The 18,217-nt window shown below is 46.3% G+C and overlaps 1 protein-coding gene and 1 long non-coding RNA gene across 3 annotated transcripts; one reads left to right on the top strand and one right to left on the bottom strand.

The window, feature by feature from the left end:
* Positions 1 to 6,102: 6,102 nt before the first annotated feature.
* Positions 6,103 to 10,739, top strand: LOC133244569 (uncharacterized). Its single transcript, XR_009735444.1, has 2 exons — positions 6,103 to 8,023; positions 10,252 to 10,739. It is a non-coding gene; the product is annotated as an uncharacterized LOC133244569 (long non-coding RNA).
* Positions 10,740 to 11,017: 278 nt separating this feature from the next.
* Positions 11,018 to 18,180, bottom strand: CZIB (CXXC motif containing zinc binding protein). Of its 2 annotated transcripts, XM_061411919.1 has the most exons (8): positions 18,098 to 18,180; positions 17,808 to 17,891; positions 16,260 to 16,316; positions 15,820 to 15,901; positions 15,581 to 15,612; positions 14,230 to 14,307; positions 12,220 to 12,285; positions 11,018 to 11,267 (listed from the first exon to the last, which is right to left on the bottom strand). In XM_061411919.1, the coding sequence occupies exons 1-8, from the start codon at positions 18,101 to 18,103 to the stop codon at positions 11,190 to 11,192; spliced, it is 483 nt and encodes a 160-aa protein (XP_061267903.1). In that variant the 5' UTR covers positions 18,104 to 18,180; the 3' UTR covers positions 11,018 to 11,189. The 2 variants fall into 2 exon arrangements, with proteins under 2 accessions (XP_061267903.1, XP_061267904.1); XM_061411920.1 differs by lacking the exon at positions 16,260 to 16,316.
* Between the last annotated feature and the right edge of the window lie 37 nt (positions 18,181 to 18,217).

The raw sequence follows: 18,217 nt of genomic DNA, 5'->3' as shown, positions 1-18,217 counted from the left end.
GAGGTGGTTCCTCTTAGGCTTTTTTGTGTTGGGTTTTGTTTGTTTTAATTGTTTAACCGAATTGCCAAATCCCCACAAAGAGTTTTCCAGCAGTAAGTTCGAGTGGCAGTTCCTGTTGGCTCCAGGTTCTTCAGGTAATGGTGGGAAACACGCGTCTTTGCTGTAAACATGCTTCTCTCTCCTGGGATATCCTTTCTTTAAAAATCCTCTTCATTTTTCCAAGGAGTAAACTGCTACCGCCTGATTCTGACAGTCCTGGTGCAACAAAGGGGTTATAATACCCTTGGATTTAAGGAGTTCTATTTCACCATTCTTTGAGCCAAATGAAGATTAAGAATGTGTGTGCATTTATTTTTACCAGTTGACTCTTGTGTGCTGATGATGCTCTGTACATTGTGCAGAGCATAGAAACCTCTCCATTGAGTGAAATGAACACAGAATTTATCATCAGAACATCCCTGCTCTGGCAATGTATTGTTTAAAATACTGCCATAATGTGAAAAGGAAGCGTATTCTGTTGTTTTTGAAAAGGAAGAGTTTTTTGTTTGTGTTTAACTTTACCTGTGTTTCCAGTGGCTTGCCCAGTGAGTTATTGGACAGCTGGAATTTGAACTCTGATAATGAGCCAGTCACAAAGTTCTTCCAATGCATTATCTCATTTAATCCTCCTCACACTTCATGTCAACACACCTGCCTGTTTTCTTAGCCAACACCGTCCATCCTTTGCTCAGTAACCATTTGGTAAATACCCAACAGATCCCAGGTCCTCTACTCCGTGATTTGATCGGACAGAGGCATTTGGGGGCTGCCAGCAACTGACGCGACTTAGCAGCAGCAGCAGCGCACATAAACATACGCTGCTTTCATTCAGCAAACATGATCAGGAGTATCTGAACTCGGTATCTGGGTTCCACCATGTCCTTACTTTATGACTATAGGCAAGCTTTTGTCTTTCTGGTCTGTGAGTTCCTTTGTAAAATGGGGATAATTCCTGTAGCATGGGGATGTTATAAGAATTAGCTGTAACAATATAGATAAAGTACCCAGCGCACAATTGGAGCTGCGTTTCTGCTCTCTTGCTCTGTGATGTCTGCTGCCACTGTCATATTCCTTAGTGAAATACTCACCTCTGTTGAATAGCAAGTTCCCCATAGCAGGAGCTCTTAAGACCAAAGCCTCCGTTCAAACTTGATTAAAAAGTATATATTTCATGCTTACATCAGGTGAATGTACCCTTGGGCAGTACACCTTGGGTGCAGGCAGTTCCTTAATGGGGCTACTCCCGCTGGCCTGTCTCAGTGTTCAGCATTCCTATTTACAACTTTCCCCACCCCTCCTTCTGGTCTTGGGTTCATGCTGTGAAGGAGTCTATGGAGTGAGTAGAATGGCAAAAACAAGTATTAAGTCTCAGTCCAGTTGGGGCTCACACACACATCTGGCACATTTGTACAGAACTCAACTACTGGTAAAGCATCAGCTGATTGGATCCCCTTAACTTTGAAATAGAAGTTATCCTCATCTTCCACACAGAAGATGGATAGGTTCGGTTCAGTTCAGTTGTTCAGTTGTGTCCGACTCTTTGTGACCGCATGAACTGCAGCACGCCAGGCCTCCCTGTCCATCACCAACTCCTGGAGTTTACCCAAACTTACGTCCATTGAGTCGGTGATGCCATCCAACCATCTTGTCCTCTGTCGTCCCCTTCTCCTCCTGCCCTCAGTCTTTCCTAGCATCAGGGTCTTTTCAAATGAGTCGGCTCTTCACATCAGGTGGCCAAAGTGTTGGAGTTTCAGCTTCAACATCAGTCCTTCCAATGAACACCCAGGACTGATCTCCTTTAGGATGGACTGGTTGGATCTCCTTGCTGTCCAAAGGACTCTCAAGAGTCTTTTCCAATACCACAGTTCAAAAGCATCAATTCTTCTGCACTCAGCTTTCTTTAGAGTCCAACTCTCATATCCATACATGACTACTGGAAAAACCATAGCCTTGATTAGATGGACCTTTGTTGACAAAGTAATGTCTCTGCTTTTTAATATGCTATGTAGGTTGGTCATAACTTTCCTTCCAAGGAGTAAGCATCTTTTAATTTCATGGCTGCAATCACCATGTGCAATGATTTTGGAGCCCCCCAAAATAAAGTCAGCCACTGTTTCCACTGTTTCCCCATCTATTTGCCATGAAGTGATGGAACCAGATGCCATGATCTTAGTTTTCTTGAGCTTTAGGCCAACTTTTTCACTCTCCTCTTTCACTTTCATCAAGAGGTTTTTTAGTTCCTCTTCACTTTCTGCCAGAAGGGTGGTGTCATCTGTATATGTGAGGTTATTGATATTTCTCCCGGCAATCTTGATTCTAGCTTTTGCTTCTTTCAGCCCAGCGTTTCTCATGATGTACTCTGCATATAAGTTAAATAAGCAGGGTGACAATATACAGCCTTAACATACTCCTTTTCCTATTTGGAACCAGTCTGTTGTTCCATGTCCAGTTCTAACTGTTGCTTCCTGACCTGTATACAGGTTTCTCAGGAGGCAGGTCAGGTGGTCTGGTATTTCCATCTCTTTCAGAATTTTCCACAGTTTATTGTGATCCACACAGTCAAAGGCTTTGACATAGTCAATAAAGCAGAAATAGATATTTTTCTGGAACTCTCTTGCTTTTTTGACAATCTAGTGGATGTTGGCAATTTGATCTCTGATTCCTCTGCCTTTTCTAAAACCAGCTTGAACATCTGGAAGTTCACGGTTCACATATTGCTGAAGCCTGGCTTGGAGACTTTTGAGCATTACTTTACTAGTGTGTGAGATGAGTGCAATTGTGCAGTAGTTTGAGCACTCTTTGGCATTGCCTTTCTATGGGATTGGAATGAAAACTGACCTTTTTCAGTCCTGTGGCCACTTGGTGAGTTTTCCAAATTTGCTGGCATATTGAGTGCAGGACTTTCACAGCATCATCTTGTAGGATTTGAAATAGCTCAACTGGAATTCCATCACCTCCACTAGCTTTGTTCATAGTGATGCTTCCCAAGGCTCACTTGGCTTCACATTCCAGGATGTCTGGCTGTGGTTGAGTGATCACACCATCGTGATTATCGTGAAGATCTTTTTTGTACAGTTCTTCTGTGTATTCTTGCCACCTCTTCTTAATATCTTCTGCTTCTGTTAGTTCCATATCATTTCTGTCCTTTATTGATCCCATCTTTGCATGAAATGTTCCCTTGGTATCTCTAATTTTCTTGAAGAGATTTCTACTCTTTCCCATTCTATTGTTTTCCTCTATTTCTTTGCACTGATTGCTGAGGAAGGCTTTCTTATCTCTCCTTGCTATTCTTTGAAACTCTGCATTCAAATGGGTATATCTTTCCTTTTCTCCTTTGCTTTTCACTTCTCTTCTTTTTACAGCTATTTGTAAGGCCTCCTCAGACAGCCATTTTGCTTTTTTGCGTTTCTTTTTCTTGGGGATGGTCTTGATCCCTGTCTCCTGGTCAATGTCATGAACCTCTGTCCATAGTTCATCAGGCACTCTGTCTGTCAGATCTAGTCCCTTTAATCTATTTCTCACTTCCACTGTATAATCATAAGGGATTTGATTTAGGTCATACCTGAATGATCTGGTGGTTTTCCCTACCTTCTTCAATATAAGTCTGAATTTGGCAATAAGGAGTTCATGATCTGAGCCACAGTCAGCTCCCAGTCTTGTTTTTGCTGACTGTATAGAGCTTCTCCATCTTTGGCTGCAAAGAACATAATCAATCTGATTTCAGTGTTGACCATCTGTGATGTCCATGTGTAGAGTCTTGTGTTGTTGGAAGAGGGTGTTTGCTATTTGCTATTCCTCTATGATATTAAGTGAAAAACAGTTAAATATTAGGTTAACTGTGTGCTAGGATTATAGCCATATAAAAACATGTCTTTGTGTAGACAGGCCCTGAAAGGGAACAGGAGAAAATAAACACATTTGTATTAGGGAGCCAGGAGGGTGGGATTTAAGAAAATGTTTACTTCTTTTTCTTTTTTTCCTTTATTGATATCATACTGTTTGTGCAATACCAAGTTGTTAGGCGGGAAAAAAAAAAAAGAATTCACACTCGCAGCCCCTCACTTCCTTACCTCACTCCTCATGCTTCAGCCACACTAAGCCTCCCATTCATCTTGGACATGTCTGATCTTTACTGTGGCTCTGTCCTTTGTATATGCTGTGCTCCATCACTGAAATGCCCTTGGCTCCAACACATTCTCTGCCAAATTCTTCCTTGTTCTTTATGTTATTGTTTCTGTTCAGTCACTAAGTTGTGACCCCATGGACTGCAACATGCCAGGGTACCCTGTCTTCCACTATTTCCTGGAGTTTGCTCAAATTCATGTCCATTGAGTTGGTGATGCTATTTGATTATCTCATCCTCTGCCACCCCCTTCTCCTTTTGCCTTCAATCTTTCCCAGCATCAGGGTCTTTTCTAGTGAGTCGGCTTTTCGCATCAGGTGGCAAAAGTATCAGAGCTTTAATTTCACTTCAGTCCTTCCAGTGAATATTCAGGGTTGATTTCCTTTAGGATTGACTTTAGGTTTGATCTCCTTGCAGTCTAAAGGACTCAAGAGTCTTCTCCAGCATCACAATTTGAAAGCATCAATTCTTCAGCACTCAGCCTTCTTTATGGTCCAGCTCTCATATCTGTACATGACTACTGGAAAAACCATAACTTTGACTATATGGATCTTTGTTGGCAAAGTGATGTCTCTGCTTTTAATATATTGTCTAGGTTTTTCATAGCTTTCCTTCCAAGGAGCAAGCATCTTTTAATTTCATGGCTGCAGTCACTGTCAGTAGTGATTTTGGAGCCCAAGAAAATAAAATCTGTCACTGCTTCCACTTTTCCCCCTTCTATTTGGCATAAAGTGATGGGGTCAGATGCAATGATCTTAGTGTTTTAAGCCAACATTGTTCTTTTTAGTCCAGCTCTAATGTCCCCTTCCATGAAGCCATGCTCATGGAGTCTCCCTGGAAGAATGGGTCATCCCTTCTTCCATCCTCCACTACTCCCAGCTTTGACTTCTGTTTTAGCCAGCAAGGGCCCTGACATATAATCAGTTATTGCTGGAGACCACATTGTTCCCTTCTGGTGACCATGGCTTTGTAAGGAGGTACCACCTTCTGTCAAGAAGTGGAGTCTATTTCTCCCCTCCTAACTGGCCCACCCCTGCCTCAAGACTCAAGTCATTCCCTTCCCAGTGATTCTTTTCATGTACAAGTCTAATTATATCCCTGCTTTAAATTCCTCAGTAGTTTCCCACTGCTTTGGAAAGCAGTCCGTATGTCTTGATGTCACAGTTGTGGCCCTGATGGAGCTGGCCCTGCTTGTGTTCTCAGCCCCACCTCTCCTAACAGGTCACCCTGAGGAAGTTGCCTCTGCTGGAACATAACCTCCTCTCCATCCTTCCAGTTATTTTCTGCCTAACTCTCAGATTTCAGACAGACTGCATCCATCTCACCCCACCCCCCTGAGACCAAGTCAGTGTGTGCCCTTCCTGTGTGTGCCCAGAGCATCCTGACAGTCTAACCTCGGTCACAGCTGTCCCCATTACTAGGTTGTGGCTATATTCCCAGTGTTGTACAGTAAGTCCTTGTAGCTTATTTTTAGTTGTACATCTTAATCCCTTACCCCTATTTTGCCACTCCCCCTTTCCTCCCCCCACTGGTAACCACTTAGTTTTTCATATCTGTAAATCTGGTTTTTTGTTATATTCACTAGTTTATTTTCTAAATTCCACAAGTAAGTAATGTTACAAAGTACTTGTCTTTCTCTGACTTATTTCACTCAGCATAATACCGAAGTATATCCATGTTGCTGCAAATGGCAAAATTTCATCTTTTCTTTTCTTTTTTTGTGCATATCTGTTACAGATTTTTGGTTTTTAGTTACGGGGAGGTTTGTATATAGTAACCTCTCTATATATGTGATTAAGTTGCTGATCGCTTAATTTCAAATACAGTTTAACAACCCTGCTTTTGTACTCTTATCCTATCACAATGACTGTTTTTGACATCATATTTTATATCTAAATGTTTTGTGTAACTCTTATTTTTGTAACTTATTTGTGTAACTCTTTATTGTGGATAAAGATGATTCTATCACTTCTTTCTTTTAGCTTTCCTACCAGCTTTGTGTGTGGATTTTTATTGTATATCTGCCTTTACTGGTGAGCTTTTTCGTTCTGTTATTTTCATGTTTCCATTTGTGGCCTTTTCTTTTTCACTTAGAGTTCCTTTAACATGTCTTGTAAAGCTGGTTTGCTGGTGCTGAACTCTTGCTTTTGATCTCTGCATAAAATCTGAATGAGAGCCTTACTGGGAACCGTATTCTTGGTTGCAGGATTTCCCCTTTCATTAGTTTTCATGTATTATTATCACTCCCTTCTGGTCTGCAGAGTTTCTGTTGAAAAGTCAGCTGAAAGACTTTTGGGAGTTCCTGCATGTGCTGTTTGTTTCTTTTTCCTTTCCGCTTTCTGGTTTGTTTCTTTGGGGCTGTGCTGGGTCTTTGTTGTGGCATGCAGGCTCTCCTCTCATTGCAGCGCGTGGGCTGTCTGGTTGTGGCATGCAGGCCTAGTTGCCCTGTGGCATGTGGGACCTTAGTTCCCCGACTAGGGATTGAACCCATGTTCCTTGCATTGGAAGGCAGATTCTTAACCACTGGACCACCAGGGAAGTGTTCCCCCTGCCCCCTTTCTGCTTTTAATAGTCTCTCTTTATCTTTAATTTTTGCTGTTTTAATTACAGTGTGTCTTAGTATGTTCCTGTTTGGTTTAATCCTGTATGGGACTCTGTGCTTCCTGGACTCAAATGACTGTTTCCTCTCCCAGATTAGAGAAGTTTTCAGCTACTGTCTCTTCAAATGTGTTCTCTGCCCCTTTCTGTCTTCTCCTTCTGGGACAACTATAGTATCAGTGTTAGTATGCTTGATGTTGTCCTAAAGGTTTCTTAAAGCATCCTTACTTCTTTTCGTTCTGTTTTCTTTTTCTGTTCAGCATCAGTGATCTCTACTACCCTGTCTTCCAGCTCACTGCTCTGTTCCTCTGTATCGTTTAGTCTGCTTTTGATTTCCCCTAGTGTATGTTTCCGGAGAAGGCAATGGCACCCCACTCCAGCCTGGAAAATCCCATGGGCGGAGGAGCCTGGTAGGCTGCAGTCCATGGGGTCGCTAGAGTCGGACACGACTGAGTAACTTCACTGTCACTTTTCACTTTTATGCATTGGAGAAGGAAATGACAACCCACTCCAGTGTTCTTGTCTGGAGAATCCCAGGGACGGGGGAGCCTAGTGGGCTGCCGTCTATGGGGTCGCAGAGTCAGACACGACTGAAGCGACCTAGCAGCAGCAGCAGCAGTGTGTGTTTCATCTCAGTTATTGTATCTTTCAGCTCTGGTTGTTCTTTATATCTAACTCTGTTAAAACTTCTAACTTTCACTCCATATGTCCATTCTTCTCCCTAGTTCTTTGATCATATTTATGATCACTATCCTGAACTCCTTGGGTAGATTGCCTATCTCCACTTCACTTAGTTGTGTCTCCTTAGCTTTTATCTTGATCCTTCCTCTTGAACTTATTCCTCTGTCACCTCACTTTGCTTAAATTGCTGTTTGTATGTTCATGTATCTGGTAGGTTAGTTGTTTCCACACCTTGGAGAAGTGGCGTTCTATAGGAAATGTCCTGTGTCCCAGCAGCCCACTCCCCTCTTGTCACTCAAGCTATACGCTCTAGGGTTTCCCCCATGAGGGCTGTGTGGGTCCTTCCATTTGGCAGGCTATGAGGACAGTCTGGCAGGCTTGGGCAGCCCCCAGTCCAGTATGTTGCCAGGCCCTGCCTTATGTGGAGGCTGCAGGCTCTTTGTTGGCAGGGCCATGTCACAAGGCAGCTGATTACAGAACCCCAGGTGGCCCTGGGGCTAGTGCTGGCTCACTGGTGGAGCCATGGGCCAGAAAACTCCACGACTGTAGCCTGCCCACTGATGGGTGAAGCCAGGTCCTGAGGTTAGTGTCAGACTACTGGCAGGCAGAGCTGGGTCTTGGAGTCTGGTTGCAGGGCACCAGGATCCCAGAGCTGATGTCAGATCACTGGTTTGTGGGTGGGGGGGGGGGGTAGGGGGAGGGTGGATTCTTGACACAGTTGGATGGAGTCTGAGATGTCCCAAAGTTTTGCTGACCTGCTAGTGGGCAGGGCCAAGCTGGTCCCAGGGTGATCTCCTGTGGTCCAGCTGGGTCAGGAGGCTGTGGGATTATGATTGTCTTGCCTCTGGTGTCTGCCTTCTTGTGGGTGAGGCTGGCCTAAAGGTTAGAGCAGGCTTCATGGTGGGCAGGGCTGGGTTTCAGGGGATTCTGGGACTGGTGCCTCCCACTGGTGGGTGGAACTGGGCGCTGGGCCCTCTAGTGGGTAGGGTAGTGTCCAGAGGCAGCTGTGGGCTCATGAGGTCTTTAGACAGCTGTGTGCTGACTGCCGGGGCTGCATCCCCTCCTAGTTAGTTCCTTGGCCTGTGTCCCAGTAGTAGTGCCTAGAGGCTGTTGTATGGGGCCAGATCTTGGTGATGAGCTAGAGGAAGGAATTCACAATTTGGGTGCCCAGCAACACCAGCATCCACATGGTAGAAGCAGCTCCCAAGAATGGCTGCCACTAATCTCTATGTTACCAGGGATGCTACAGTTGCCCCCACTCCCGTCCCCAGGAGACTCCAAGACTAGCTGGTAGGTTTGCCCAGTCTCCTTTCAAGTTAGTGCTTTTGCCCTGGGTCCCAGACAGTGTGAAACTGTGTGCCCTTTAAGAGATACGGAGAAGGAACTGGCAACCCACTCCAGTATTCCTGCCTGGAGAATCCCATGGACAGAGAAGCCCGGTGGGCTACAGTCCATGGGGGTTGCAAAGAGTCAGACATGACTGAGCAACTGTCACTTCACTTTTAAGGGTTGTCTCTCTTTCCCCCAATCTTGTGGGACTCCTGAAACCAAGCCCCTCTGGCCTTCAAAGTCAAATGCTCTGCAGACACATCTCCCCAGTGCAGGAACTCCTGTGAGAAGAACTTCTGCAGTGTAATTCTCTAGCCTGTGGGAGCCTGCCCCTCCTATCTTGTTATGGTTCCTTCTTTGTATCTTTAGTTGCAGATGTTTCCCAGGAGTTTCCCATCTTTTTCAGTGATGGTTGTTCTACCGATAGTTGTGATTTTGGTGTGTTTGCAAGAGGTCAGCTCAGTTCTTTCTACTCTATCTTGGCCAATCTGTCAGTCTCGAGCATTTTGAGATTCAGTTCCCAGTTACTTTTAGGGGTGGGATATACTTGGGTTGCTGTGGATGGGTGTGTTTTTGTATTGAATCGTGTTCTGCATGTTGCCCATGTACTGAAATGCATTTGACTTCTGTATACTGATCCTACATCCAGCGCCTGTTTATGTTTTTGGATTTGCTAAGTGGAAAATCATAGTCTGTGAAAAGTGAGTTGTTTCATCCTTTTTGGTCTTTTCACCGTACTTTCTTTTCAGTCTTACTGTGCTGGGGGGTGGGGACAGTGATGAAGAGTGATCCAGGATATCCTCATCTCACCCCGATCTTGAATGGAATACTTCAAACATTTCATTTACTCTGAGTTTCCTATAGATATCATTTGTGAGGTGAGGGTAGTTTCTTTCTGTTCCTAGTTTTCTAAGGGTGTCTATGGTTTGTTGTTGAATTTTACCAAATACTTTTTTGCATCTATTGACATAATCTACTTCAGCTTTCCATCTGTTACTGATTATTTGTGTTCCTCTACCTCCTAAAAGATGAGAAAATAATGTGCACTATAAAGAGACCCTTGAGATCCTTTTAGTGCTTGCCTTTGTAACACGTACTGGCTGGTACAGGGAATAACCCTGAAAGGCTATTATTTACCCAGCCTGATGCTCCTCGCTTGCCTTCAGGCCAGGCAGTAGACCGTTCCCAGTGGGTGGGGGCTGGCAGAAATGCTGGCTGAGGGAGGCCAAAGGAGCCCTGCCCTATCGGGGCAGAAAGCACAGGCCCAGGAACTGAGAACATGAGGGGTCTAGAGGACACGTGACACAGGTGCCAGGCTGGGACAGGTAGGCATCTCTTCTCCACCTTTAGACATGGCCAGTTTCCCTGCCGTGTGGGGATCCCCTTCCTAGAGCCCCACAACTAGCCTTGAGTGGGCAGACCCTCTCCTAGAGGGCCGTTTAGAAAAATGAAGATAGTAATTTTTTACTTCCAAATTCTAGGCTCCAGCGGAACACTGACGAAGAATAAGTCCTCTCATAGCAGGTCTGCCAAACGGCAGTCTCCGGTATGAAGATATGAGCTTGCCCTAATGACCTAACCATGCACTGAACCACTCTGTCCACCATGTAGAGGATCTTCAGGCCCAGGGAAGCAGGCCCATGAGACAAGAGGCCATGACTGTTGTCTTCACACCTCCACATGGCTGTTCAGGGGTAGAACACCACAGAAGTGTGACCACAAAGGGCACAGACCAGGACCATGAGGAGCTGCAGGAAGCGAAGAGGCTGACTCAGTACAGGGAAGAAACTTTACAGGGATTCCCCTGGTGGGAGGGGACTGCCCCATCACAGCAAGTGGGCAAAGACCCAATGGCCAGCTGGCAGGGGCTAGAGACGATTCATGCTGGGACAGTACTGACCTCCGAAGTCCCTCTGAACCCTGGAACATGCAGCGACACCAGCTAACAGAAATGCCTGGGTTTACCTGAGGGTCAGGCTGGTCAATGTGATGCTTTGGGTCAGGATTGCTGGGTTCGGCATCATTCCACAGGCTCAGCTGCCCTCTGTACCAATGACTTCACACCTTTGGTCCCCTGGCTCAGCCTGCGCACTCCCCAAGCGGTTGAGAGCCCTTAGGAAGTCTATGCTCCTGTTTTTCTAGCTGGATCAAGCTATGATTCTGTACTGCGGGAAGGTGCCAAGAGGCCATCAGAGCCCTCCAACATGGAGAGGGGTGGAAGGAGCGGAGGAGCCATTCACCCAGCAGTGTAGTACAAATGGGACTTTATTGGCGGGGCTCGGGAAGCTGCGGCAGAACCGAGCATGCGGGCTGTGAGGGCCTGGACAACTGCCAGGAGACAAGGGACGAGGGGACCAGCCTCTGCTTGGGGCACGTTGTCCCTTTTCAGTTCTTAGAGTCAAGTGTACAGGAAGAGGGTTCAGCACTTCACAAACTGGTGGGTGACCTCGTAGATTCCCACAGACTCCTGAGCCTTTTCGTCATAGTCAGTCCAGTCCTGTGGGGGAAAAGGGCAGTGTTAGCCTCAAGAGGCAGCCTGGGACAGCGTGGGGAGAAGAGAACTGGGACTTAAAGGCACAGCTCGGGCTCTGACTCAGACTTCAGGAACAAGTCTGACCCAGGACACAGAAAGACTGCTCAGGTCTAAATTACTGCTCCTCTAGCTTTGTGATTTTTTTTTTTTAAGTCCCTAGCTTTCCTGAGTCTCGGTTCTGTCCTGTTTTAAAAAAGGGAACAATAGATTTTATGTTGAACGTTGAAAGAAATGAGTGAACACAAGTAAAAGTACTTGGCATGGTGACAGGCACATATGAGAGCTCACTAAATCCAGTTACTGTTATTTGGTGCTATGCAGATTGAATTTTTTGTCCTTCCTTCTTCTGAGGCCTGACCACAAGCCTTCCTCATCTGCAAGGCAGTAACCTGTCCAGTGGTCCAGCTGACTCTTGGTATTCACAGTGGTTAATGTTCTATAAAGTCCCCACAAGCACTGAATCAGTGAATATTGAACCACTGCTCCCAGGGGAAATACAGGTTAGGTTCCTGGGAGCATCTGATCACAATATTTTCTTCAACCAATCAATACATAACCTTGTTTCATGTATGTTTATGTTTAAAAACACCTTATCTGAATAATATATATGTGTCTGTGTACATGTATGTATACAGTTGATTCATTAAGACTGGACTCATGGCCAACAGCACTGTATCTCACGCCTAAACAAAGCTTATCTAAGATGTATTTTCTCCAAAAGGCACATCCCAGCCTTCCTGCATGTGATCACTAGGTAGTGCTTTAGCACCACACATTGGGTTATTGTAAAAACCAGAATCACCAACAAAAAGCACAGAAGTATGGAGCCAGCATCTCGCTGAAGAGCCTTGTTCACCAAAAGGATAATTCCCACCAGGTGCCTTATAGCTCCCCACAAGGCCGCCAAGTCCCGTACCTTCTCCTGTAGATTAATGTCACTGAAGACTGTCCCCGATTCCACACCCTCAGCAGCAAACCCGGCCTGCAGGTGACAGGAAGGCAGTATTGTGGCAAGTGGGCCTGGCTGGGGAACTCGCCCATCTCACAACCCTCTGGCACAGGACACACAGTGTGGGATACTGTTTTGGAATAACTACCGAGATCCCAGGGCCTGGCAGCTGCCCTGGGACTAAGAGTTGCCGGGAGCCGGCATATTGCATACTGAGTGCCTATTGCATATTGTGTGCAGCACTTTCCACAGCATCATCTTTCAGGATCTGGAATAGCTCAACTGGAATTCTATCACTGCCGGGAGCCAGCGTGAGGAGCTCCACCCATGACAAAGGTCATGAGGAAGGAGGCTCGGCATACGCAAAGGCGGGATCGAGCCTCAGGAGTCCCCCTGGAAATTCTCGAGCATCTCTGCCTACTTTCTGCTTTGCGCTTTCACCTACACCTCTGACTTTACGGGGGGCTGTCCCCCACTACCTCTCTCTGAAAAAAAGAGTTAGCTTACAGCTCCAGTTAATAATTCCTGGGTGTGACAGTGTTTCAACCTACAAACTCCTTTGGAAGTCCTCTAGCCTGCCTGAATAGGTTTTTCCGGCCACATGTGATTGCTCAGAGCCTCCCAACTGTGAGAGGCATGAGATGTTCTAAACTGTCTAAATACAGATTCCTTTGAGCAGTTAAAAGATTGATTAGAAATTGTATTGGTGAAGGGATTTTCACTTGTTGGGCCAATGTTTGCTGCTATGTCTCCATATCCCTTACCTGCTGTGTCCCTGGCAGTGTATTGATTAATATAATTGGTGTAAATAGTAGCTTTAATGTTTGTAACCTGGGACCCTTGAGTTAATTCTTTTTCTTGTTATAGCCCACCACACCTTTGCTCTGTAGGAATGCAACTTTATCTAATGCTTTTGGAGGGTGGCGCTTGACTTATCACCTTTAGAGAAAAATAAGTTTTCTGAAGAAAGGGTCTTAAAATGTTAACAGGCCTCTGGGCCAGAAGATGATGCAAATCACCTAAGCTTTTGCATATGATAAGTTTGCAGGAAGAAAGCCTGGCTTGCTGCATGACTCTACCCCTTCCCCCATTATCCTCTATGCATAACTTAAGGTATAAAAACTACTTTGGAAAATAAAGTGCGGGCCTTGTTCACCGAAACTTGGTCTCCCCATGTCAGTTCTTTCTCTCACCTTCTGGCTGAATTATTCAGCCTCCTTTCTCCACTAAATTTCCTCACTGAGCTGTCCTTATTTCAGCCTTTCTTCACTGAATTTTCCTACTGAGCTATCCTTATTCTATTACTCTTTATATCCTTAATTAACGTTTAATTAAGCAGTTTCCTAATCCTCGCTGACGCCGTCCCAGCTTCGAATTCCCTGGATCCACCGGGGCTGGACCCCGGCAAAGAGTGGTTTCTCCAAATTAGAGCCCTGGCCTAGAAGGCAGGAGGTGTATGGTAAATCCTTCACCTGGTTTTCACCCCTGGTGAAAACCCCTGGTTTTCTGAAAGACCCCAGGCATGTCACTTCCCTCTCTGGACCTCAGTTTTCTTACTTATGAAATGGGGATAACAATATAATCTCTTTTGCCTACCTCAAAGGGTTGTGAGGTGAAAATGCTACAAAAATCTAGTGTCATGAGCACTGGCTCTGGAGTTGGATAGGTGTGGGTTCAAATTACTGCTCCGGTGTTTACTGCTTCCCCTGAGCAAGTCACAAAATCTGTGAAGTTCTTTCCTCATCTGAAAAACTGGATGAATAAACCTCACAAGGTTAACTGTGAGGATTAAGTGAGGTAACATTAAAAGTAACAAGTTTGGTGTCCGACATATATTAGCTGTTTAGGAGATAACAATGATTACCCTTAGGAAGGAGAATTCCTACTCCATGGTCTCTGCAGGAAGCACAGTTCTGCTGTCACTTCCTGCAGTATCCACCTTCCCCAAATATACAGGTTCCCTGGGAAGACAGGTACCTGGGGCTGGAAATCCACTGGTTCAAGTCCTCGACACTCAAACTCTACTATCGTCTTGAACTTCTCGTTGTCTTCAGCCTATAAAGGAAGTATGAGGAATCAGGCCCAGCGGGGCCCAGGATGATCCCACGGCCCCTGTGAGCCCAGAATGGGCCTCAGGAACTACTCATCTCTCTCTGGAAGAAGGCCACCTTGGCACTGGCTCACCATGAGATCTTTCTGAATGTGGACTCTCGGGTTGGGGCGCCTGGATGTGAGCTCACACACAGTTCTGCTTCTCTTCCTTTCTGGGCCTAAGATTGTCAGATGGAGCTGAGGAACCCACTATAGCTTTATCATGTGACTCTGAACTAGGTGTAAAGTGCCCAGCATAAGACCTGACACTATGGTCAATAAATAGTAGATAAAATTATCAAAGTAAAAACTATGAGAAAAATATTGAGGTATAAGGTTTCCAGACCATCCAGAAGGCCTTGGTACACTTAGCTATGGCCTTTTGGTAACCATCTGCCGTGCTGTCAAGGCGGGGGCTGACTTAAGACCTTTGAAGTGGGATATGCATGTGGAGGATACTCACGGAGTGGAGTGGTATAACCAAAATTTGTGCCTACCCGACCCTTGGGTCCATATGTCCCAGGGACTACACCTACACATTCATTCTCATTCATTCACTGTAGAAACACTTCCTGCATGCCCACCAAGTGCCTGTCCTTGGTGTAGTTTTGTTTCCTGGTCTGTCTCTTTCACTAGATTATGATTTACTTGAGGGCAAGTCCTTATGTGATTTTTTTTAACTTCAGGACAAAGCTGAGAGTTTGGCATAAAGCAGGCATTTTTCAAAAACGCCAAATAAGGAATGGATGAAGACAAGTAATTGCCCTTCTTTAAATACACAGACCCAAAGCATACATTCCCTCCCTCACTTGGACTACGCAGTAACATAAATAAATGTCTAATAAAATCAGACAGCAAGGATGGATGCACCATTCAAAGGACTATCCCACCCATGGATGCAGAGAAGGCTCAGTAGTCCTCTAAGATATAGACAAGGCAAGTGTTCCCAGTGTTGGAAACTGAGTGGCCAGGTTGGGTCAGAGGTCGTGTAAGCTCCCACAGCCCAGCACTTTTAAGAAAGCACTACAATAGTCTGGTTATGAGTCTTTTTCCTACCAAGCATTCAGGCAGTGTAAGGTGAATAAATGATTGACACAATGAATGAACGAACAAGTCAGCACGTGCATTCACTCCCATAGCTCATCACTCTGGTGCAGATATAACTCTAGAACACAGGCCTCCTAGTTCCCAGCTTCGACCTAATCCCACCATGCCTGCCACTGCAGCGGGAACTTACGTTGTAAGATTTGATGGTGCTGCTCAAAATCTCTGAAATGTAAAAGAGAAGACAAAGTTGATTTGAGTCCACATCCTGGCCCTACCAGGTACCCAGATGGTGCTCTGTGCAAGAGACTACTGTAGAGGCTTGGGTACCACAGGCCTGGGTCCACCCACAGGTAACATGAGCATGCTCTCACGCTGGTACCAGAAAGCTGTGGGCCAGCCTGGCAGAGGCAGTATCCATGGCCTACCTACCAATGGAGTTTTCCCTCGAACACAGCTTGCACTTCTGGACCATGGAGGCACTGCCACGGCCTCCCTTCAGTGCCACACTGTCCTGGCAAGCAGGAAACAGAACCTCTAGTCACGTTATCAGTCAGGTGTAAGGGTCCTCAGGAACCCAGTCCTACCACTTATTATCCAGTTAAAGAGATGAATACCCAGACAGGGTGAGGAACTTGCCAGGACAAGAATCCTGGGGAGGCTTCTTGAGACTGAGAAAAGGACTACCCCTTGATTTTGAACTCTTGCCTCACATCCCAGAGCCTATTGTTTCCAGTGCTGATCACACCAATGCCTGCCCTCCCAAACCACAGAAAGTGGGGTCCAAAGGCCAGAGAGCTTAGGGCCACAGATCCCTGCCCAGAGACCTGTGTGTTTTTGTGTGTGGATACAGTGGTGGGGGGAGCAGTTACCATCAGCCGAATGTACTGCCACTTCTCTGAAATCTCACCACAGTTGCCACATTTCATCTTGAGGGGAGGGAAAAAGAGTATTAGTAAAGTAGTTAGCTCAGCTGGGCAGATGCTGAGGGAAGGGCAAGAACGGGGTGAGGTGGGCAGGCTCATAATCTTATCAGCCATCTAAGGACACAACCAGACTAATCTCTGGGCAAAGTGTTTCTCATGTTGACTGGCCCATCCTCCTCCAAGAAGTGCTCAGTCTGGCTATGGATTCAAGGCTCATGTGGTACAGAAATGGCTTCAAAGTCCCCGCAACACCCATTGAGTTAGGAGCTTCCTCTGTGTTCTCACAGGCCCTGGAGGTTCCTGGTAGAAATACTTATCACTCTGTTGCTACTCTATTTCTTTGTCTCCTCTAAATTCTGCTTTTTGATGCTCAGTTGCTCAGTCCTGTTGGTCAGTCGTGTCTGACTCTTTGCGACCCCATGGACTGTAGCCTATCAGGCTCCTCCGTCCATGGGATTTTCCAGGCAAGAGTGCTGGAGTGGATTGCCATTTCCTTCTCCAGGGAATCTTCCTGACCCAGGAATCGAACCTGGGTCTCCCGAATTGCAAGCAGACGCTCTACTGTCTGAGCCACCAGGGAAGCTTTTTGAAGCTAGAGACCATCAATTTCTCAAGTAAGACCTGGCACTCGGGCTTCAAAAAATTTGAAAATAAAGGTGGTCAGAAGGCTTCCTGAAAAGGGGATTTTTCCAGGTACTGAAGGATACTGGGATTTAGACAAGAAGGAAAACAGATGAGAAGCTCCTGAATGTGGGAACGTAAAGGGCCTCAACTGCTCAAATAAAGCGAGGACCTCTGCAGACCATGCCACTAGGGTACCAGATTTACAAATATGGGTTGGGGAAGTAAGGGTGGAGCCCCGCACAAAAATAAACCTAATCAAGAAAAGAGGTGAAATTATTCTTACTAAATAATCACGAGATCCCTGCAAGTAGTCTTTCATTTAGTGTCTGTTCAATGGCACCCGACTCCAGCACTCTTGCCTGGAGAATCCCATGGATGGAGGAGCCTGGTAGGCTGCCAGTCCATGGGGTCGCTGGGAGCCAGACACGACTGAGCAACTTCACTTTCCCTTTTCACTTTCATGCACTGGAGAAGGAAATGGCAACCCACTCCAGTGTTCTTGCCTGGAGAATCCCAGGGACGGGGGAGCCTGGTGGGCTGCCGTCTATGGGGTCGCACAGAGTCCGACACGACTGAAGTGACTTAGCACATAGCATGCAACATTTAACGGAGGGAAAAATTACAAAAGGAACTTCAAGACACTGCTAATTAAGAATTAATCAATAAACTTTTAAAAAGAAAACGTAAAATTCTATCCAGAAGAAAAGTGAACATTTAATAAGCATTTTTCATCTTGCCCCAGAGAAAGCTCCTGTTCACTACTGACCTCAGGATGGGACAGTTTTACGCGAGCCGGGCCTTGGCACCCCCAACCAGAGCCCAGAAATGCCCGCAGCCTAGACGTCTAGAGCCCCGCCCCTCCAGTCTTACCTTCAAGTACCACCGGAAGTCTTCGCCCACTGGCCGGAGGTTGGTGACATTCTCCAGCGTTGCTTTGAGCTGCAGCGCAATTTTCTGAGAGAAGGGGCGCCATGGCGACTGCGTCAACAGCGCCTGCGCAGCCCCTGCCCCGCCCCTCTCCTCCCTTCCCAGCACGAGCTTTGCCTCCCGGCCCCTTCTCAGCACAAGCCCACTCTCAATCCCTCGTGGCGCGATCTCCTGCCTCCTAGGTTCTCGCCACCTCCCCGCTCCTGCCCTGTTGGCGGCTCGCTTCCACTTACCCCCATAGCAGCCCAGCCCACCCAGCGCTTGCTGCAGTCACTACTTTGCGGCTCGTCGTAAACGGCGGGCGCTGCCTGCGCATCCTCGGTGCGGCTCTGGGCGGGGCCTGGAGGCGGGTG

This window comes from Bos javanicus, chromosome 3 (assembly GCF_032452875.1).
Source record: "Bos javanicus breed banteng chromosome 3, ARS-OSU_banteng_1.0, whole genome shotgun sequence".
Classification (NCBI taxonomy): domain Eukaryota; kingdom Metazoa; phylum Chordata; class Mammalia; order Artiodactyla; family Bovidae; genus Bos; species Bos javanicus.
This window is presented reverse-complemented; position numbering and strand designations above follow the sequence as displayed.

Bases quoted from the DNA above. Each gene is read 5' to 3' on its own strand.
- CZIB (XM_061411919.1), bottom strand. The intron at 15,902-16,259 runs GTAACTGCTCCC...CCTGCTTGCCAG, and splicing joins GGCAGTACATTCGGCTGATG to GACAGTGTGGCACTGAAGGG. The intron at 15,613-15,819 runs GTAGGTAGGCCA...TTTACATTTCAG, and splicing joins TTCGAGGGAAAACTCCATTG to AGATTTTGAGCAGCACCATC.